General features: G+C 45.1%; 1 protein-coding gene across 3 annotated transcripts in view; it reads right to left on the bottom strand.

Moving 5' to 3' along the window:
* NR3C1 (nuclear receptor subfamily 3 group C member 1) overlaps nucleotides 1–23,396 on the bottom strand; it is a 55,028-nt gene continuing 31,632 nt past the window's right edge. The window contains exons 3-10 of one of the 3 annotated variants that reach the window (XR_011728927.1): nucleotides 21,229–21,392; nucleotides 19,651–19,767; nucleotides 15,330–15,608; nucleotides 14,282–14,426; nucleotides 7,783–7,913; nucleotides 5,098–5,255; nucleotides 3,893–4,335; nucleotides 1–1,286 (exon numbers count right to left, since the gene is read on the bottom strand). Coding sequence is in view for 2 of the 3 variants with exons in the window: in XM_071759084.1 (XP_071615185.1) it covers nucleotides 4,183–4,335; nucleotides 5,098–5,255; nucleotides 7,783–7,913; nucleotides 14,282–14,426; nucleotides 15,330–15,608; nucleotides 19,651–19,767; nucleotides 21,229–21,392 (1,147 nt within the window). In the remaining variant the exon portion in view is untranslated. Of the gene's footprint in view, nucleotides 1,287–1,631; nucleotides 4,336–5,097; nucleotides 5,256–7,782; nucleotides 7,914–14,281; nucleotides 14,427–15,329; nucleotides 15,609–19,650; nucleotides 19,768–21,228; nucleotides 21,393–23,396 lie in introns of those variants that run through there. The other 2 variants (XM_071759084.1, XM_071759085.1) reach the window with 2 other exon arrangements.

The raw sequence follows: 23,396 nt of genomic DNA, 5'->3' as shown, positions 1-23,396 counted from the left end.
TTTAATGAAAAAAGCAGAATTTTATTATATGGTTTCTGTCCATTATTCAGCATTGCTGTAAATGGCTCACATTTACTGCAACTTCTGTACAATGTGTGGCTTTGTATTACCAGAACAGCAAATTTAAATGAAAAAATAAATGTTCAACAATTCCACACAAGCTTTTACAGTCCAACATTTCACTGAGTAGGTGAAAACTACAGACTTGTTACTACAGAATTATTCAGCATGAATAGAAAACTACAACTTTTATTTTTTAAACAGGAGTCACGGGTTTCATTTATTTTTATTCATTTTTTTTTCTTTTTACCCTTTTTTTTTTAATTATTTGTTTGTTTTTTTTTTTAATGCTGTTTAAAATTACTGTGATAAAAATAATGATTCTTTTAATAATGCCATACACCGGTATGATATAGGATTTGTCCCCAGCATATATCTTTCCTTTAATATACAAAATAGAATAATGACAGATGGCTGACTCTCTGCTGTGATGGTTTGGGGGTGGGGGATATTTTCACACCCAGCCTTTCGGCAGGCACCAAGTGCCCCTCACTGCCTGACAAGAGGTCGGGATCCCTTCCGGAAAATTTGGTTCCTATGGAGCAGGGATGGCTCGGCAACACCTGGTTGCAGGCTGGACTGAGGACAGAGTTTAATCAGGATAAAATACACACAATCTCGGAAAAAAATCTCACCCCAAGGTACGACCCTGCAGCCCCCCCCTCGACGGGCGACAGGGTAGAGCTGACGTTCCTCCAGGCACTTCCTCCTGCTTTCTACCTGTTTTGTTTTTTTGTTTTTTTTTTTTTTTTTTTTTGTCAAAACGGCGAGGTCACTTTTCGAGGTCACTTTTCGGCTTGGATTGGCACCTTTCTTTCCCCAGCCCCCTCCCTCCCAATGCCCCCTCCCCGCTCCGATCCCTCGGGCGATGGATGCACTTTGTGATAAGGCACTGAAGAGACCGAGTCCCAGCGCTCCCTGCTCTGCCCACAGCGCAGCTACTACCAGGACTACACACGACACGGACTCCTCGCTGCTTACTAAAGCACTACGGGTTTCTACAGCTCAACAACAGCACGTACAGGACGATTGCTTTCCCCTAACATCACAGTTTCCATTTTTTTTTTTAATTTCTCCCCCTCCCCCCCCCCCCGTCTTTAAACCCATCACCTAAAACCGCATCCCCAGGCAGGCAGACAAGAAGGGGGTAGGAGCCTCTCCTCCTGCGGTACCACTTCGCTCAGGGTGGTGGAAATTTGTTCGTGCTCACTGCAGTTCCTTCTTAGCTGGCCAAAAAAAACAAACAAACAAAAAAAAAACAACAAAAAAAAAGGAGAGGTTTTGTACCTCGGGGTGGAGGTGCCCCGAGGTTCGCACACTCTGCACACACTTGCTCTTCCACACGAGCTCAGATTGAGGTATCCGGGGATGCAGCTCTGGGAAAACGTTCTCTAAAGCACGGACAGAGTTTTTTTCCTGAAGAGCCCACCTGGAACCGACCGGTGTGAAACTCCTATCTGTATCTCTACGGGTCACCAGAGCCTCCTCACTGAGTTGGGGTGAAAGTTGTCATTAGAATACTGAACTTTTTACCTAAGCCGCTACAAAACGTGCCTGTTCTTTACAGAGCATTCAAAAGAGAAGAGAATACTTACTTTCTTTTATTATTATTATTATTATTAAAGATAGTTTACTCCAAAGTACTGAATATAGCATCTTTTTTCTTCTTCTTTTTTACTAGGTATAACATTCAAAAAGAGATTTAAGAAAGGATGAAAATTTAGCTTCCTATCTTGCTGGGAAACGAGCTCCCGCTGCAGAGCAGAAATGTGCCAGTGTCCTGTGAGCACCCCAGGCTCCCTATCTACATATTGCTGGTACCTGTAAATGTGAATTATTGCCAGATTATTTTTTTTTTTCCCCCAAGCTGTTTTTGCTGTGGTACGTGAGGCTTTCTATGAGATGAACCCCACCTGGTGGGAGGTGCCCGGGCACTCAGGGTGAATGGTAACCGACCATACAGATAGGAGGATCCCAGCCAAGCTCCAACTGCAAGTTCCTGTCTTTTTTCTTTTTTGTTTTTTTTTTTTTTTTAACACAGTGATTTTGATAAAACACAAAAATCGACCCTGAAATAAACACCCACTGAACAACACAGGTTTTCCTTTCTAAACACAGAACTTCTTTGGATACGGAACACCGATGCCTCCAGCCAAACCACAACTGGTACAGGTTACCATTCAGCATATTTGTGACCCCTACAAAAAATATAATTACATGTATCATGATAAAGCAATCTGTCATCTAAAAATCATCCTTTTTTTTTTTTTTTTCTTTTTTTTATACACTATACAAGCTATTTTACAATCATTTAATAAATTGCTTTTAAAGCTGCAGTAGCCCTTCCCTTCTCGTCTCAAATCAGCGAATACACCGATTATACATATTTGAAACTATAACTAAATATAAAAATATATTAGGTTTTGTATTTTTATCAGAGGATTTTTCTCATTTCTATTACACAAATAATCTGGCCACTTGGAGTAAAAATCAAATTTTTAGAGTGGCTTCGTAAATATTTAAATTTCGAGCTACAGAAAATTCTTAAGGTGCGCGTAGAAAAGGCTACTACAGCTTCTAAACATTTTTTTTCTTTTTTTTTTTTTTTTTTTTTTTTCCTTTTAAAATACAGTTATCAATGGCAACAAGGAGAAGTTCACAAGACCTGGGGGGGGGATCATATGGCACGCTAGGAACTCTGTGTGAAGGGATGCAGCCTTACAAAGACAGAAAGTTCGACGTACGACTCTAAGACCACAAAAAATCAGTAGCGGAGCTTTCCTGCTCTCCAGGAAAGGGGGGGAACCAGGCAGGGAGGGGGAAAACGGGGCTCAAATCACACTGGGTTGGGGACCAGGCAGCCAGAGGTTCCTCTCCCCGAGGAAAAGGTTTCTAGGATCAATACAAGAAAACAGAACAAAACCAAACCACTGGGGATAATTACACGCCTGCCTCTGAAGTCCATGGTGGTTGTTTGGTTTTTTTTTTTTCTCCAAATACTCTTATGATGAGAGATTTAAGTGTATAGAAAATGTGAGTTTCTCCACACAGAAGTAAACTTCTCTTAAGCTATGCATATTTTTCCTGAAAATTTCCTGATGGGCAGCAGTCAGGACTGATCTTCTCGGCATCAGTGCAGCCCATGACTCTTCTAGTTATGGCTGTTGCATTATATGCAAAAAATCAGGCTTTTGTTTTCAATATATAAAATAACCTGCTCGTTTACATCCAGTTAGGACTGGGTTAATTTTCTATGAATCTGCATATCCAACACTTTTGCACATGTACCAAAAGTATTTGCTTCATTCCTGTCTATTTAAATTAGATTTGAGAGTGTTCTCCCACCCACCCCGGCCCTTAAAAAAAAGCCAAATTTTTATGGTCGCTTTGAAAGTTGAAAGCTGTTAGGTTAGAAAAGTCCAACCCATTTCCACACGAATATTAATGTCTAGAGGTCATTTAGGAAAGCTACGAGCTGCCCCACCTTAAAAAACCAGCTGTACAATAGGCATCTTGAAGTATTACAAAAAAATTATGTAAGAAAAAATGAACAAGCCTAGTTCACGGTATATAAAGTTAAAGGAAATTGCTAAAACCAGACAGTAATAGCTATAAAAGGCACAACTTCCCTTTTCTGATATACACTTTGTAAACTTTCTTCAGGTTACATGCATAAACCAAAATGCTACCTTAACTTTAAAAAAAAAAAATCCAAAACACTTGACAAAAAAAAAAAAAAAAAAAAAAAAAAAGCCTAGAAAATTGTCTCCAGCCAACTGCAGAAATTAATTAGCAGAATGTTCATAACAAACACAGCCTCAGATCTTCTCACCGGTGGTTTTGATGCATCCATGGATGTTGCATGGGGGGAGACAGAGAATTTCTGCCAAATAGGATTTCTTTTCCTCTCTCCCCAATTTTTTACCAAATGTCAGAAATCCGCTGCTTCTATAGCCTAAGTCTTGGCCCTCTGTAAACCACATGTAGTGCATAATTACAAAAGAAACACCGCTGCAAGGACAAAATTAACAAGTCTGTTAGGTTTTTTTTTTTCTCTTTACAAAAAAAAAAAAAAGCTATCATTTGACATTTTCTTAAGGCAACCCTTTTGTATTAAGGCAGTCACTTCTGATGAAATAAGAGCTTCTTGATATTTCCATTTGAATATTTTGGTATCTGATTGCTGATGATTTCTGCCAACATTTCTGGGAACTCAATACTCATGGACTTATCCAAAAATGTCTGGAAGCAAAAGCTCAGGAGATTTTCAACCACCTACAAGTGATAAAGCAAAGAATTACTGTCAGAGGAACACAGAGAGGAGCAGGAGTGAAGCCAGCCAGGCACACACACTTTATCCTCACTTCCATTAGGAAGTTCTGGGGGAAGTTCTGGGATTTTTCCCCCAAAGCCCCTCCTAGCACATGAATAACACAGATCTGATAAGTTTAAGAAGATTTTTCCAGGGGGTTTGGTACACCAAGAGAAAATTAAATCATTTCTGAGGTCTCCAGGTTCCCCTTGCCTTATCCAGCTCCACCACCACTGGCAGGACTCAGTACAACTCAGAGCCCATAAAGGAAGGAGACAGCCTGAATTCTGGGATTCCTCACACAACCAGACCACTGCTAACATCTTATAAAGCACCAGCACGTTGTTTTTATGCAATTTCAAACAATTCCATAGATTCTTCAAGACTCTGTCTCCCAGATAACACCAGGTTTACACTTCACTTCTCTGCTGCTGCTGTAAAATCATTTGCAATTCCCAAGTTCCTCCATTTTAAAGCAGCATCCATCATTTTTAAAAACCAAAAGAGACTGAAAATTACAGTAATTAGACTGTTAATTGGACTCCTCTGCAGCAGCAGCCTGAAAGCCCCACGTCCACCTCTTTCAATCAGCCTCTAGCAGGCAGCACAACCACCTCCTCCCCACCTCCCCAGTCATCTCTTTAAATAAATAATAATTATAAAAGCACAGAGCTTAATGTCATCCCCCCCAAACTTATTTATCTGGATTTTGTTTCAGAACTTACATCATGCATAGAGTCCAGCAGTTTTGTCAGTTGGTAAAATCGCTGCCAGTTCTGGCTGGAGTTCCCTTCTCTTTTCACTATGGCCTTGCCCAGCTCCTTAATGTAGGTCATACGGATTTCCTCAAACAGGGATTGACTCTTCAGGCCCTCCTTGGGAACTGGAACATGGAGGCAAAGACGTTAGGACCCCCTGCCTCTGGGACCTGAGTCACATTTTACCTGGCATCAGTTACCCAAACACGACCAAAAGGATTTGAAAAAGTCCAGGGGAGGCACCAGGAAAGAGATGGAAAACTGAGAGGAATGACTCCCTGAACACAGGACTGCTGGCTAAATAAAAATAAGGTACAAAAGCCCAGGAAGAAACAGAGGGAAGGGACCTGGATCACAACTCTGAGCCCTGGAAGTTCCCTGGTGAAGAACCCCCAGCTCCTGTGTCCTCGATGTCTTTGGAGACGACATCGGAAAGATTCCATGAAACTTCCAAGGGCTGAGGGAGGGTCACAGGATGGCTTGGCTCAGAAGGGACCTGGAAAGATCATCCAGTTCCAGCTCTCCTAAGGTGGATCAGGTAACAGGTCCAGGCAAGGCAGGGACTGGACAAGAAGCCACCTGCCCAAGACTTGGGTCTCAGCAGAGCTTCTTGGAACAGGGATGGGACATGGGGATGATGCCAGCTGGATGAGGAGCCATGGGTCAGAAACCTGAGGAGTGGGGACTGAAGATCAAATCCAGACTCAAAGCCATGGTCCTGACATTCCCCTCGACTAGGATGGTCCTTCTGAAGGCCAAGGACACATTAAAAAAAAAAAAAAATCAGGCCAAATCAATCCTGTGGACTCCAGTGGTCCTTAAGATGCTTGATTTGAAGCCTTTGATCACCTGGGTGAAGGGAGCAGAAAGAGCTGAAAACAGAGGAGGGAACCAAGACAACAGCAAGAGAGGATGGAAGGGGCCCCTACAGCACATTCACCTCCTTAAAATCACACTGACAGCATCCATCAGAGCTCAGAGACAAGAAACTTGCCTGTCCCCTCTCCACAGGAGATGAGAACAGATCAAACACCAACAACCTAAATGGAAAAGCTCTGGGAGCCAGGTCTGTGTGTGAGCTACACCCTGTGGGATCCCAGTTTTACTGCTCTCTCCCCTTCTCCCTCTGCTCTTGAAAGACTTGGAGAGGAACACAATAAACAGAAATTAAATTTGTGAAGTGGCGAATTAAGAAGCCATAGAAACCTCAGCTATTCAATTTTCAGAAAGTTCCACAATGTCCCACTCAACACAATGCTCTGGAAAAGGCACGTGGAAACACATTGTCTCTGCCTGTCAGTACAACCAAGGGCCCTTCTGCTGCTCAACACCACACAGAACCCCCCAGGGGCTCCATCCTGCCCTGCCTCTCCCATGGACATTCCTTGAAGGAAACTTCCAGTTCCCTGCACCGCAGCCCACAGGAGCAATTTTCAGGAGGGATTTCAGAACCTGTTTTAAATAAAGCCCAGAACACCAGGTTGGAAGGGACCTCCAGGACCATCTGGTCCAACCCTTCTTGGCAAAGGCATGGTCCAGACAAGATGGCCCAGCAAGATGGTCCAGACGAGATGGCCCAAAAAAAGACCCCAAAAGATCTGCAGTTCTGGGGAAGTTTCAAGTTTCCTACAAAGCCCACGGCAGCACGGGGGCCAAAATCCTCTTCTGGGAAGAGCTCCTGCCCCTGCTGTGCCCTGCAGGTCTCATCCTCTGCCACCATCTGGGAAAAGCCCAAAGCAACCCAGAGCTCATCAGTTTGTAAGAATTCACACTATTCTTCACAGGAAATATTCAGGATAAGGAATGTTTCAGCCTTCAGCCTTTTGAAAAGATTTCTTTCTCCTCGTGTAGAAGAACACAGCACAAACACAGACAGAAAATACACTGTAAATGCTCTAAAAGGACTGCTCTGACACTGTCACCTTTCACACAGTGCAGACAACAGAATTACACTAACTTGTGTCTTGTTTTAACTGCAACAGACCCTACTGAGAGAGGTAAAAATTGTGCAGTATATTATATATATCCTCTCATACATCATCTCTTACTACCTGGAAGGGACCTTAAAGCTCACCCAGTTCCAACCCCCAGCACGAGCAGGGACACCTCCCAGTAGACCAATGGCATCTTCTGTAAATCCACTCACCCACCCACCCTGGACCTTTCAAATGCAGACACAAAAAGCAGCAGTTGCCTTTCACAATTATTTAAATAACTTCAGGGGGACTCTGACAACTTTATTCGGAGGGAAACTGCTTAAGGGGATCAGAAGTCCCTCGCAGGGGGTGGTGGGTTTTTTTGTTGGTTGGTTTCGGGTGTTTTCTTTCATTGGGGGTTTAAGTATTTCACAGGCAGGAGGTCACAGCTTTGCTCTGGGTCTCCAGGCTGCTCCTGATGCATTTCTGACAGCTTTTAAATCAGGGTTCTGACTCGGGAGCCTCTGTTGGGAGTTGCAAAGTTTTGGACACCACCCCCAGCACCTCAGCACCAATCTCCTGCTAAAAGCAAAACTCCCTTCACTCACCCCCTATGTTTGGGTGCCAAATTTTTACTTTTATTTCCATCAGATATCCAGCAGAGCGCTCACTACACACGTAACACCAGGACTTGCACACTCACACTGCCCACCAAGGTATTGAACTCTTCACCTACTTGTGGAGAGGAGGAGCAAAGTTTTCATGCAGAGATACTCTTCATATGAGACTTGAAGCCGGGAGAGCTCTCGGGCAACCATAAGCATATGTTTGCATTGTTCATACATGCAGGGGAGATTCATTCTCTGCCTGAGAAATAAAGAGCAGACCCATTAGTTACGTGCCAGGAGAACAAAAAACTCCGAGTCGAGGGCACTGCACGCCCCAGTCAGGAGCAGCAGGGTTTGTAGAGGCAGACAACAAGCTCCTGATCCAAAACAAGCTCTGTTATCAAAGGCCAACACATCACAGCTCAGCACAAACCTGCCATAAATTTCAAGTCCTCACTCACTGCGTGACAAACCTCCTGAAGTCTGGCAGCGTAAAGAAACCCTCTGGTGTAACTACACCGAGGGGAGAAATCTCTACTCCTTGCAGGTCTTTTGGGAAGTCCCCCTAAATTTAATACCTCTGTGCTCACCAGTGACAGCATCAACTTCCTGGAAGCTCTCAAAGTGACTTTATACTTCTCCTATTTATGTTCCTAAAAGGATGTGTTGAGAACACGAAGAAAAATCCTGGAGAGCACCTACTTGAAATTAGAATGACAAATATTGTGTATTTGCAAGTTCTTCCCTTTTTTTCTATTTAATGAAACCCTGCATCAGGACAGGAACTCCATTTTTTTTTTAGTATCTCAGCTGAAGCAACAATCCTCTTTACATGTGCTTTTATAGCTGGCTCCTGTCAGTGCTGCACGATTCCAGTGTTGGGGGGGGAATAAACAAGAATGGATTAATTCTGGAGAGTGTAAGAGAGATTTATGCTTTTCTGTGTAAACATTTGTAGAGAAAAGGGCAGGGAAAACAGAGCATTTCAGATGCAGGGACTCCACAAGCTCTTCACAGTGATGCTAGCAATTTATTTTCCATTAATGATGTGTCACCTTTTCTGAGGCATCACCTACTTGATGCTCAATCTGAACAAAGACAGAACTGAACTCCAGGGGAAGCTCAGAGTAAGATTTGGTTTCTGAAGTGACACCAATTCCCCCAAAGCTCCTGTTGTTTTTCAGGTCTCCCTTTCTTAGCCCTGCAAGAGAGGGATTTACCACATCCACCCAAGCATCCTAAGAGCCCTTAAGTGAAACCACAGAGAAACACACAGGGTTTTCAAGGTGCAAAACCCAAAGATCACCAGGAGTACAAACAGAAGGAGAACACAACGTGCACTCGAGCTGAGTCAGATGAAAGAGGAGGAAGAGTGAGATGTTTGGTTGCAGGAGGTTTCTCAGGGTGCCTGACACAAAGCCACTACTTGGCCATTTGGCAACATTTCTCCTGATCCCTCTGGGCTGGATCACAGGGCAATCTTACAGATTTCAAATTGAGTAATTTAAACACATTTTATGTCAGGGCTCAGCAGTTTCCCTCCTATCAAACCATTCCCATTTCTGGGCAGAAGGTTAAAATAAACATGATGAAAGGGGCCAGCCTGTGGTTTGCTTCTCCTTGCTGGAGCTGCAATCATCACTGCAAGGCTGGGAAGCTCCCTGAAGACACCCAGATTGCTGGTGGCACCAGGGCTGTGCAAACTGCAGCCCTCAAAAAAAGGGGGAGCAAAGCCCAGAGCCACCCCCCGAGGGGTCTGGGTGCCCAGAGGGGCAGCAGCTCCCAGCTCTGTCAGCACCACAGGAAAGCTGATTCACTGCATGGTCCTGGAGGCTGGCAGAAGGGCTGGGAAGAGGTCCCAGACATCCTCCTGCAGCTCTCCTGGCCAGATCCCACGGGATGATCTCACTGCCCTGAGGCTCTGGGGAGGGAGCTTGGCCAAGGAGCAGGGTCATGGGGTGAGGAGCAGCCTGGAGCAGGGGCTGGGGGCTCAGCCCCATGGATCCCCTCCCTCCAGAGGATGAATTCATTTACCCACAGAATCACAGAATCATAGCATTCCTTAGGCTGGAAAAGACCTTCAAGTCCAACCTCATCCTACCCCTATTACCCTACCCCTATTACCAACCCACAGCAGAAGACTGGTCCTAGACTTTCCCTCCTTCCTTATGACACACCTCATGCCAAGAAATAAGTCCCCAAAGGACTCCTAAATTAGTATATCTACTAAATTAGTACATACTACTTAAATTAGGCTCTATTTTTAGGTGCTGATCACAGCCCTTGGGCTGGCGATGCCATCACGCAGAGGTTCTCATCAGCAGAACCTCCAGAACCACAGTGAATCCGTGGAGCCTTCACCCAAAGCCCTGGTGACCATCTGGTCTGCTCTGAATCACCTTCTTGCTCTGGAAGTGTTTAATTTCCCTCTGCTGCTGTGAGCATCTCCCCCAGAAGGGAACCCAGACATCGGGATGAGCGGGAGCTGCAGCTCGATGCAGCCCCTGCACGGAGCCACGGGTGGATGCTGTGTGGGATGCACGCCGGAGATAAAAGCATGGAATGCTTCTCAACAGTGCTCTGAGTCACTCAGTTCAGCTCAGTCTATAAAGGAATAAAAATCAGTAAACAAGATGCTGGTGTTCTGCAAACCAGACGATACCAGCTCCACGGCACGGGTTACCGAAAAATGCTCAGAAAAAAATCCTGGGAGTAAGAGAACTGCTCAGAGAAAACTCTTAAGCACTTGCTGCCTGCTTTCTGCCCAAATAAAACCAATCCAGACCTTCAGCATTGGGGATAATATTGGAAGGAGAAGGAAGAGCAAGGAGCTGACCTCAACCCCAAGAGCAGGGAGGGTGATGAGCGTGCAGCAAAGCCCTGACAGGACTTCCAACAATTTATTTTTTTTACAGCCTGGCAGCACTTAAATGGCACTTGCTACTTGATGGAGGCAACTGTGCAATAGCTGCTGCTGCTCCCTCTCATTCCATGAACACGGGGCCATAAACAGCAAGTGCCAAGCCCAACAAACCCAGGCTTTGAGTCACAGAGTCAGTTCCACAGAAAATCACAGGTTTGCACAGCCTCCAAACACTAAATGATGGTTTAAAGCCTAAAGATTGATTAAACTGCCAAACTTCTCCACAACTTGAATCGTTGGTTTTGGCAGGTTTTTTTGTTTGTTTGGGGTTTTTTTTTGTTTGTTTCTGTGTATATAAAGACATATATTCTAATATTGTGCATGGCACTGCCAGCTGCTACAGACATTCCTCCTTTAAGAAAACATTTTGGTTTGAAATGCAACACGATGACCTTGCTGCACAAGCACCCACGAACCCATTAAAGTATATTATTTCCATACAGAAAAGGCAGCCCTGAATTTTCCAAGCCCAGGTTTCAGACATATTAACTCAGGATATCCAATATGTGACATTATTCAAACATATTGGATGATATTTGGGTTTTTTTTTTTTCTTCTCCTCCTAAATAAATGGCAGGAGTAGAAACATAAAGACAGCATATCCAATAAATACTGAAGAATTATAAATACTGAGCAGGCTGCTCAAATGACTGGGCTGCCAGCTTGAGACTTGAGAGCAGGGTTTAATTCTCTTGCCCACCACAGATTCTACCTTTTGATACTCAGAAAATTTAATTCCAGAGGAACCTTCCCTGGTGCTAATGAGCAGTGGCATTCAGCATCCTCACAGCTCGAGCCATCTGAGCACCAAGCAAAGCAAATCCCCCAAGTCCTGGGGAGCTTTTTGGGCTTTTTGTGGGGGAAGATAAAAATGCCAAGGCTCTGCTAGCTGAAAATATTGCATGACAAACCCCTTAAGGGCTCAGACAGGTTCTTTATGTCCAGCCCAGACACACGGAGTTGCCTGCAAAGTGTTGACATGAGCTCAGGGATGTTGCTGCTCCATGTTTAAGTAAGTAGTAACCTCCAAGGAATAATCCTGGACTGGCTTGGTGCAAGGATAAATGCCTGGCAGGCTGACACTGCCCAGGTGCTTGGGCAGATCCACGAAAATAAAGGCAGTTTTATTATCCCCTTCAAGAAAACATTTTCTAGTTACGCCCCCTAAAACCACCAAGGCTTGGGGAGCCCTTCAGAGTTTCTCTTCCTGGAGCTGAGGACATCAAGTTGTACCAAAGAAAAAGAGAATAAAAGGAATGATTCCTAGAAACCCACAGAAAACAAAAAAGAAACAAAAAAAAAAGAAACAAAAAAGAAAATGCAGCTTGCCCTGATCTGTGGCCCCTGAGCTGGCCCAGGGGAAGGCATCCTCTGCTCTTATCTCTTATTCCCCCACCCCTGTTGGCATTTGCTGTGCAACCTTTGCTCCCAGCAGCTGATAAGAAGGATTCCTGCCTCAAAGATCAATTGAAAAGCTGTGGCTTGAAGAGATGAAGACCTCCTGGAATTGCTGCAGTATGGGTAAAAACGTTCAATTCTGTTCCAGTTCTCCACTGGAATAATGCTCTGAAACCACAATTAATAGACACGAAGCCAGGAGAAATTCTTACTTACAGTTAAAGAGATGTGAAGCCAGAAGAAATGTCTTGGTTTCAAATTAGAAATGTTTCCTACAAGGAACAGATCTGCAGAAACGTCACTTGCAGATCTTAAAATTACAACTTTGAACAACTTCTACCTCTTAACCTGCGTGCAGAAACTTGAAACTACCCAGCTGGAAGCCAAAAATCTGATGCAGACAGCTTTAGTTAATGATAAAAATGGCCAGGATCCTGTATTTTAAGCAATCAAAATCCAAGTTCTGATTCTGCTGTATACACAAGCATCTACAGACAACCATTTAGTGGAATCAAGCTTTAAAATTCATGAGGAAAAATGATTCCCCCCCCTTTTATTATTCCAGGATTAATTTTTATTTTTTTTTTTAGAATGATCAAATGAAAGAGCTGGTTTGACTTTTAGAGGATGCTTATCCCTCCACCTTGGACCTGCTCCTGCCATAACTAAAATATTAAAGCAGAGTTTTGGGGGGTGAGGCTGAAAGATCACCCAGCAGAAAGCAGCACTAAGGAGCTGCTCCTAAAGCTGGGGTTTTCTGCATCACTTGGTGCTTGCCACGAGCTAACCCAGGAGGTGGCTGAGTTCTGGTGATGAATGGCACATAAAAAGTTACAAGCAGAGAGGTTTATGGGCAACCTGGAGCACGCTGGAGAGGAAATTGCAGCTCCCTTGGTTTGACTGAAAACAAATGTCACCGTGATGAACAATTGATGTACCAACCCCCCAGCTGGAATGAACCTCAGCATTAATACCTAAATAACAGGATTAGCCTCGCTGGGCTGGGGTTTTTTAAAGAGCAGTAAAGCTCTGGGGTTTTGACCCATTGATAAAACAGCAGGAGACCTCTGACTTAAAGCAAATGAGATGTTATTATGCTTATTAGTGTCAATATCAATTATTTCTGTTCCACCACACGGAGACTGTTTCACTCCAGAGACATATTTTAAGAACTTTAATTGATGTAAGCACACAGATGGGTGCTCACCCCTCATCTGCTCCTCCACCTTTTTTGAAAAAACATTATTACTATAAAGAAGCTATTACAGTTTATAAAAGCCTGGACAAATATTTACTTTGAAAAAAAAATAAAGAGAGTAAACAAACGTGGAAAGGAAGTACTCTGAATTATAAATGGCTAAACCCATAGCAAATGTAACACGTATTTTTTGAAAAAAAAAGGGAGAAGACTTCAAAGATCTGAGAGGAAAATGCAAGGGGAATAAAAATATAAAGCCAGCTGCCTGAAACCCTGCCAGGGGTATTGCTCTCCAGTGCAGAGACAGGGAAACAGAGAGAGGAATAATACCTTGTCACTTGAATCAGTTATCAAATTATTGTGATGGTAAAGAAGTTTTACAATTGCCTGTGTCAAAGGCCCTGTGTAATTGCAGGTATTAGTTTCAGTCCCCACAAATGGACTCTGGCATTTCATGAAAAAAGAAACAGCAAATCCATAGTGACAGCATCACATTAACTGCACGGGTTTGAAAAAACACAGGGAAAATCCAACAGGGTACAAGCAAAAACATGTCCAAATACTCAAGCAGACTCAGCTTCTGAAAACTGGGAACTGAATCACACAAGAAAATAAAAATCAGACAAGTTTTTCCATCTGTAACCTTATCTTTTCACCCAGGCTCAGATCAGGCTCCCATAGAAATGTCTGACTGCTCCAGCCCTCGGTGGCAGTGGCAGACCACACCATCATTTTTATGCAATAAGGATACAGAACATTATGCAATTTGCCAAACTTTTCCCTCCAGCCCAGGTATATTTTTAGCTCCACCAGTGCTGGCTCTGATGAAACGCTTGATTATAATGGATGGTACAGGAACAGTCACAATATGGAACGTTTCAGTACAAACACACTCCAAAACTTCCTGATATAAATACATTTAATATCTAAACCACCTTTCTGCCACTTGACTGACTGAAAAAAACCTCCGAGCAATCCGCTAAGAGAAAAACAAGTTGGAAATGACAGACTCACTTGGGATCTCTGCAACCCTTTTGCTGCTCAGTGATTCACCCCTCGAGTCGAGGATCACCCTGAGAAAGCTGGGAATGACTCAGGTCTCACTTACTCATTAATGATCAGATCTGGTGCAAAGCAGAGGAGATTTCCGTTGGATTGCTTGTAGGATCTCCACCCTAAAGCAAAAGCCATCAGGAACATCCACGAGTACTGCAGGAGGGTCATTTGGTCATCCAGATGTAGATTCCGGAAACCTGGAAAAATTAAAAATTATGGGGGTGAAGCACTGGTTGCAGAAACAGAAAAAATCCAGCCCATAACTTGGAACAGGGCTGCAGATCCCATCAGCACGGTGTCTGTGGTGCTGATGTGGATTCCCACTGTTAAAGGGGCATTTCATAAAAACTTGTGCTAAAACTTGGTCTTCAGCAACCCCCCCCCTGCTCCCCCAGGACACTCAGTTTAACCCTGCAGTGAAACCCGAGAGAAAATGAGCATCCCCCACACTTCCACTCTGGGACTGAAGGCTCCAAGTGCCTCTTCCCAGCCCCAAAACCCTACAGATGGGGTGAGGGGTAAAACCCGAGCCATCAGCCAAGCCAGCACAGCAGCACCAGCCCAGGAAAGTCAGGAGAGCCTCATTGCTAAAAATATTCAAGAGATAATTACCTAAGAGGCATGACCAGGGCTAGTGGAAACAGTTCTCTAGATTACTTCTCAGAACACATCCCTGTTCTTATACGTATGGGTAGGATCACAGAATTCCAGGCTGGAAGGGACCTCGAGGATCATCTGATCCTTCTAATATTGTTTATATGAGATGTCCCAGGACCCTGTCGAGCTGGGACTTAAAACTTCAAAGAGGGGGAGTCCACCAATTCCCCTGGGAGACCATTCCAGTGCCCGACCGGCCCCACGGGGAAAAATTTTCCTCTCGTGTCCCATCGGGATTTTAACACCCGGTGGCCAACGGGTTCAAGCCAAAATCCCTGCTAGCACCAAATACACTTTTTTCGCCTGTTCTTTTCCTCGCTTTCCCACTCGGAGGGGCAGGGATCAGCCTGGACACGGCTCCAACTTCACCTGCAGAGGCTGGGATGGAGCCCAGCCCGGAGCCGGAGCCCGAGGAGCGGGCAGGGGATGCGCCAGCGTCTCACCTGGGATGGCCTTGGCCCACTTGACTGCTGCCACCACCTGCCTGCCCCCCAGCATGTTGAGGGTGGAGAGGATGCGCCAGCTGGAGTCGGGCAGGGTGCTGTCATAGCCCGAGTAGAGCACCTCGGGCTCGATCACCTCCAGCAGGGACACCAGGGTGGGAGTCAGCTGCGGCAGCGTGGCGGGGACCAGGCTCTTGTTCCCGGGAGCTTCCGCCGCCTCCCGCGCTCCCGTGGCGCCCGCCTGCTGGATCCCCTTGATCTTCTTCTTTGTTTTCCGGGCTAGGGGAAGATTTTGGGGGGGAAGACGAAGGGTTAGGTCAGGGAAAGCAGCAGGTGCTGGTTCATCACCGGAAACACGCAGGGAAAAAGAGGTGGAATAAAGGAAACGGAGCCTTTGGGACCCCGCGCTTGCGGGCAGTCACAACTTTTAAATCCTTTCTTCTTAAACCTGTAAATCATTTCACTTCAGTTCTCATTAAGCTCCCAGTGAAAAGAAAATTTATTTTACGTGTTAATGAAAGTCACGTTTAGGTTCATGTTTCCAAATTTGGTCTAGGTTTTAATGAGAGTCAGATTTATGTTCATGTTTCAAAACGCTGAGCAACATCTGCAGGCAGTACAAGCAGCCCTGACCCTACAGCCTGACCCTACAGCTTCTGTCACATCCAAAATTTCAGTGAAACTTCACCTGGCAGCTCGACAGCTCCTTGGAAACACCTGCAGGGCTGCACAGTTTACAAGCTCCTTAAAGCATACCCTATAGAAACCATGTAGAAGAAAGGCAAAAAAATTATACTTAATGGGTAAGAAGTAACTCGATCTCTCCAGCCAGGATAAACATTTTTTTTCTTTTTAAACGCTGGGCAGGAGGAGATTCTTCTCCTGCCAACTCTCTTGCATATAAATCATTGCTGCGTAATTAAACCATAAAACTCATTCGCCAAATAAATAAAACATCACACAGAGATGTTAACCATAAACTACAAAAAGTTGGAGCAACAATTTTACGAGCACATTGTCAGTAACAAGGGAGTCTCCCCCTTGGCTTTGGGCTCTCCTGTGATGCTGAATGCACCCAGACCAAAATGGAGCCCGGCTCTTTTCCTCTGCCTCAATTAATTAATTGATTTCTGTTCTGGCACAAATCAGCAGCACATAAAAGCCTCGTGTCATGTGGTTTCACATTGAGTTTCTCCTGACCTGCTCAGAATCTCTGCCCTTCAGAATCTCCTCGGCTCTGGTGCTGAGCAGCACAGCCCCCAAATCCCCCTCCTCCTGACCCCATCATCACTCCCACTGCCCGGGACAGACTTTGGAAACTCAAAGTACCAAATTTTCCAAAGATTTAGTGCAAACTGCAGTTTCCCAAAAGCTTATATCCACTGGCCACACTTGCCAGGTTTGTCACGGGGGACACAGCATCAGTCAGAGCAAGGAGCTCCTTGTTATTCTCACCCATGTTCTGAAATGGCTGCTCCCAAGTCCTTTGATCACAACAGCATTTTTTCCCCAATTTTCCTTGCTCTCAAAAGCCAACAAACTGCTTTGACTTAGATTTACACACTCGTGCCTTCAGCTTAATGCAGACACCTGGTATGGAGTACTTCCAGCCCAGAAAACCTCGTAAAATTATAACAAAAGAGAGATAGATCTGATAAGGCAAAGTATTACGCAAGAATTTTTATTAGGCTGGGGCTACCAGACCTGACTTAGATAAATATTTCTGTGATTCTGTGCTAGAGCTGTAACTCACAAAAAAAAAAAAAAATAAGCGGCTTGAGATAATGCGTTTCCTTGTGATTTATTTTCAGGTATAAAAAAAACACCGCAGATTTCACGCCAGCTCCTTAGGGCAAATCAGAGATGAGAAGCCAGAGAGCTAAAAAGCAAAAGCATCCAAGATTTTCTGCTCAGAACAGACCCCCTGCTGCCCATTTCCCTGGGGCAGATGGTGTGTGCACCTGAGCCCCGCGGGCAGCAGCCCCCCGGGCAGAGCAGCCCCTGCCAGAGGGACACGGGCACCATGCACCCCCCCTCTGAAATGGGGGTGGGGGAGATGCCAAACCCCCCTGCAGGCAGGGAGTGTGGGTATTGCTGGGAAGGCAGCCTGCAAAAAGAAATATTAAAAAAAAATTGAAATGGACTCAAAGCGAAGGCGGCAGAAAAGCCCCGCAAGTCGCCAACAGTTTGACTGCAAAACGCGGGAGGGAAGGCCAAAAAAATGATGGGAGAGCTTCTTTTGGGCCTAAAACCTAACAATAAATCTTTTCTTCCAACACACCAGAAAGAACAAAGTTGTGCCAATGGATGCCTGGGGTCAATTAACGATGGGAGAGGAAATGAGGGCTCCTCGAGCAGGAGGCTGTGGCACGGAACAGCTTCATTCTGCTGCACAAACCCCAAGTACCTGCAGCCTGGTGCTTCTGCCTTCTTCCAGCCCCAAAAACCATGCCACAGAAACAAGCAAGCTGCAGAAAAAGGGTGCTAAGTGGGGCCAAAGGTGCTAAACCAGGCTATAATAAAAAATTACCAAGTGTCCAACTTGATCCACGAGTCCCTTTTGTCTCAGCACAAGAGCAGGTAAGGACTGGAGCACTGCGTGGGGGAACTCGAGTTACTTATTTCAAAATAAATCTGTCTTCTAGCCAATGGGTGACAGTGACATTTCCCTGCAGGTCCCAGCACCCAGAGACACTCCAGATGTGAGTGGGCAGACTGAAGGCCACCAGCAAGGAAGGCTGAAAGTGAAAGGGCCTTGAGCATCCCATGGAGGGCAGGGTCACCTCCTGCTGCTCATCTGCTCTGCCCACAGCTGCTGTTTATGCACTGAGGATGCATCTGATCACTTTTCTAAAATTCCTGCCTAAAAAAGAGTATCTGAATTTCATTATCTCATCAACAAGAGTCATTGCTGAACTGTGACCCTTTCACACTACCTGGGGCTTTCCCACTTTTTGCATTGCTGAGTTTCTAGATCTCTTCTTCCCTCTCGGTGATAAAAGCTTCTCCCTCACCCTCCCCACCAACTTATATAACAACATCCATCCTCAAAAAAACCCCAAAAACCAAAAAAAACACAAGCCTCTATTCTCTAGGATTCTCTGTGCCAAAATTCAGGCAAACAAACTCCAGCTGGAAGGGCTCCAAACTACAAAAATGGCAAATATCAGACGTCATTCCGTTTTCATTTGCTTTGCTGCAGAAAGACAATTCAAGTAACACATCCCAGAGCCCAAAATGTTGGTTTCTACACTAAAAAAGAGTTCACATAACTTGATGCAGGAATGGAGAGGCTTCCTATTAAGAAGCTCAGGCACTTCATTCACATGCATAACCAGGAGTGAACATTTTTTGAAAACAACTGGAGAGGAAAACTGGAAACGAGTCTTAAACCCAAATGTTTTCTTTTGCACCTCAAAAATGGTGGCTTTTTTTGCATCATTCTAAGTTCAGTGTGCATCACCTATCTCTTCAACATCATTCCCCACTTATATTTCACCAGAGGGTATGAAATGAAGCTCTGCTCATAGCTGCATCTGTCAAATACATTTTTGACATTCTTACTTTCCCTGACAGTTTTGATCAGACAAGTATTGCCATGATAACCATGCTAGTAAGGACTTTATTAATAAATCTACAGCTCGTGGAAAAAAATATCAAGCATAAAATGCAGCTGACACTAAAAAAAAAAAAGTGTTTTGTGCCATTTTACAACTGCTGCTAAATCTGTAGTTGCTGTGGGCTTCCTCAGAAACCACCCAGGACTTGGCAGGGTGCTGGTACATTCAGATGCCTTTATTCCACCTGTCTTTTCCAGAGAGATTCTGACAGACAGACAAGAAGAACCCACAGCACGAACAAACCCAATTTCCCCAAGTTTGAAGCCAGAAGCCCCACTTCCACCCGAGCTCTGGCTCCCTGGGCTTTCCCTCCCAGCTGTGGTTTGGGGGTCAGGACCCTCTCCTGGGGAAAGGCATCACACTTCCCCCCGGGACTGCTCCCACGGCTCTGCTGCCCCAGATTCAGCAAAAAGCAACAAGATGGATGTGCTGACAGGAAGAAAAAAATAACCCTGCTTTCTGCCTATGACTCACTTCTGCTGGGCAGACTGAGGCAGAGCAACCCAGCACCCAGAGTGAGGAGAAATTCTCAGTTGAAAAGAAGAGAGAACGCACGCCAGAAAAGGCAGTGCTCACTTTCAGCTTATTAAAGCTGCTCAGGTAATTGCTTCAGGTTTATAAGCAGCGTGGCATTCAGTGCTGAGGACCCAAAACTAATAAAATAATAAAATAAAAAAAAGGATTTGAGGATGCTGGGGTACCTTCGAGGTTCATGCCGGCTTGCAGACACTTCCGGTAGCGGCAGGCTGGGCAGTTTTTCCTCCGGATTTTGTCAATAATGCAATCGTTCCTCCCAGCACACAGGTAGTTGTGCTGCCCTGGGTTCACAGAGAGAAACAAATAACCATCAGCTCTCCAGTGGCAGCAGCAGAAGTCAGGAGCTCTTCCTGTGCTGTTAAGGAACCAGGGAATATCCCTGGTGCCTCCACACCAAGCAGGCTGCTCATCTTCAGACACCAGAGCCAATAAATCTAGGTAGAAATTCTATTTTCTCGTTGTTAACACCAGGCAAATTCTATTTTTAAAACTACTTTTCTCCTCCTCCAAGCTCTCTCCCACAGCACGCTTCCCATTTCCCTCCAGAGTTTCACAAGAGCCGTAAGGAAGCTTCACAAACACATTTTGCCAGCGTTTCCACAGCCACACAGAAGGAGCTTTCACCGTTCTGAAAGTCACGAAACCTCCCAAAAGGGTTGGTTCTGGGACCAGGGAAACTGAACCACGAGAGCTGTGAATCACCAGGAAAACACGAACCAGAACAAGATGGTTTTGGCCACCCTGGTTCCTGAAGAAAGGCTCCTGTCTGCAGGAGGAACTGCATGTAAATACCCAGCTGCTGCCCCACCTTCCTCTTCTCCTCTGCTTCTCCTCTTTGCTGAAAGAAATAAACTTTACATTGATATTCCCCGTTTCTGTGGCGATTTTCCATCACACACGTTCAGACCAAGGAGCAAAAAAAGGGGTTTTGGGCTAAAGCTTGGATAACCAGTGTGCAGAGTCAGCTTGATCCGTGCACTAACAGGTGCCTGGCAGCTATTAATAAAAAGGATATTGCAGAAACAAATTCTTTTTCCATATGTTCCCAATAAGAAAAATGCCTATAAGAGACAAAAGCAAATTATTTGTTCCTTAACGTGAACACTGGAACTAACAGATCCTGGAAGAGCTCCTGAAAACATCCACACTACCTAATCCAAATGATTAAGGTTGGAATAGTCCGTGGAACAATAAAAATGAAAGCAGATGTAAAGCCTGAGCAATTTATTGCACTTTCCCAGCTATCAGCCTGCTCACATTTTCACCAGCAGTGCAGTCGATGCAAGATGCAGCACTGATCAGCAGGAATTCACTGCTTTCGTTTCTCCAGGACTTTTGTGACTGAAGCTTGGGGATGGGCAAAACCATCTGTACGTAACCATAAAACCCATGTATGTATATAAACAAGACAACTAAACAAAAACAACAGTGGAAGAAAGAGGAAAGCAAAAAAAAAAAAAATCCAAGGCAACAATAGATCCCCTCACACTGCCAGTGAATGGGAGCATTTCAGAAATGCAAATGGCATCCAGGCTTCAGATAATCACACCATTATCAGTGTTATTTACTACGAGAAGAACAGTGAGGTCATGGATGGGATTTTCCAGTAGGATTCTAGCAAAAACCACGGATTCCAGCAAGATTAAACAGACTGGGTTTCGGCGTGGAAGGACACACACGTTCAGTTTATGTTTTTACGCAGGAAATTCGCCAGGATTGGTCCTGCTGGAGTTGTCTCTTACCTTCCACAGCTCTTTTGAAGAAGACTTTGCAGCTGCCACAGGTGAGGACCCCATAGTGGCACCCAGAGGCCTCATCAGAGCACACCAGGCAAAGCTTGGGAGGTGGTCCCGTAGTCGCTGAGGTTGCGGATGGAGAAGAGCTTACATCTGACCTCATCCCAGGGCTGCAAGAAAGCAGAAAGAGACTTTTACTGAGGATCTGTGGGATGCTGGCAAACAGAAGACTCAGAACTGGAAAAAACTGCGTGCACTTATCCTCAGATACCCCGGGGTTCTGAAACAGTTAACCAGCAGTTCCCTGAGACATAAGGAAAGCTGCATGGAATTTTCACTGCCTCTTTGACTAGGTCACCATTACCTCCCTCTCGTGTTTCTCAAGCCAAGTTTCTTGCACAATTATCCCAGCCTTTAAAACTGACTCCTCAAACAGGCTCCCATCCCATATTGTCCTCATTACTGCCACATTCCCTGCAGTCTGCAGCCAGTCCTGCAAGAGCCTCCTGCCCAGTTCCCTTCCAGAGTTCTCTGCTGGGATTCTGTTTCGCAAGGAGCTGTGCAAACGAGGCCACACACTGGTCCAGATTCACAGGAATGCACCAGCAGCTCACCCCAGCCTTTTGGGAAAGAAAGGGGCAGCTCTAATTTCAGGACATGGATTTCCAATGGAAACGCCGAGGCCACCAAGAAATGCAGGGGTAGTTCTTAAAAAAAAAAACACAAAAAAACCCAACAAAAAACTCTATCATTGTTAGAGCAATGAACTCCTGTAATCACCTCCTAGCTGCTCCTAATTGTAAGGGCTGAGCCCGTGGTGGTTGTGCCAAAGCTCAGAGGATAATCCCATCCAGCAACACCTGGAGCCTTCCCTGCTGGATGCTGCCCCCACACCTCCTCTCAGAAGGCCCACGTTGCTGAGCTGCTTTTCACCAAGTTTTCAGCTGTTGAAATGCAGCTTCTGTCCAGCCACTTGGCAGACAAAGTGCCACTTTTTTTTTTTTTTTCTTTTTTTTTTTCTTTTTTTTTGGAAGGCTTTGGTGCCTTTACTCAGAACTTCCACGCTCCCCAACGTGGGCTCAACACTGGTGCGTGGGTTGGCTTCTGCATGGAAAATTCCTCTCCTTGAGAAAGCCTGACCAGGCTCCAGCCCTACATTTTAAAGAAAAAAACCCAAACCAAAACAAACCACCATAGTTTTCAAACATTCAAGAAAACCTTAGCGTTCCAGCCCAAATGAAAGCCTGACAGCACCTGGAGGTTCCATTCCCAATGGGTCCCGTCCCAGAGAGCAACTGGGACATGGACAGGGACCAGAGGGCAGGGAAAGGTGAGAATTCCTTGGGTTAGGGCTAAAAATGAGACAGTTCAGGCCTGCAAAAACCTAAGGCACATGGAGACCTCCCTAAAAACCATCCTGAGCTAGGGGAGAAGGTGACCTGCACTGAACCTGGAGCAGAGAGAAGAAAGGGAAAAAAAGAAGAAGCAGAACAAGGGGGGGGTGAAGGCTTCAGCAGGAAAAGCTGCAGTGGGAACCAAGCAGAAGGAGCCAACCTGGAGGAAAAAAACTGACCCTGAAAAGCAGACTTCTTCCCAAAACTTGGAGAAGAACTGAAACCCATCACGGGGTTCCTTTGGGTCCAGAAAGTATCTCAGCAGAGCTGGAGGGTTCTGCAGGCTGGACCCAGAACTTCCAGCCTCCTTCTGACCCATATCCTGGCTTTTCCTGGTTTCTCATTAATTTGTCTTCCTTGGAAGAGCAGAAAGCTGCCACAAGAAGCTAAGGTTGGCACAATCCAGCCCTCACCAACCGAGTAATGGCAGAAGGTAATTCAGCCCAGCTCTGGTTATTTGATGTCCTTACAAATGCATTTTAATTATATGCTAATTATATGCTAATTTCCACAGAGCCTTCCTCAGGGCAGAGGCACTCGAGGAATGGAAGCTTCTCCCACCACCACCTTAGGGATCCACTTGGGGAAAGGAATGAGATTTGGTTCTCCAGTTTGTAGCATCACGCACCAAAACAGAAATAATAATTTAAAAAAAAAAGCCAAACAAACAAACAAAACCATCTATTAAAACTTATATTCCTTGACCAGTCAAAACTTCCTATAACCTGCCTTATTTTCTCTGAAGTTTTAGGTCCTTTAGCTCCTCGCATTAAAAACCTC

The sequence above is a fragment of the Heliangelus exortis genome, chromosome 15 (genome assembly GCF_036169615.1).
Source record: "Heliangelus exortis chromosome 15, bHelExo1.hap1, whole genome shotgun sequence".
NCBI classification, from domain to species: Eukaryota; Metazoa; Chordata; class Aves; order Apodiformes; family Trochilidae; genus Heliangelus; species Heliangelus exortis.
Note: the sequence above shows the minus strand (reverse complement) of the source record. Positions and strands in the feature narration are given on the sequence as shown.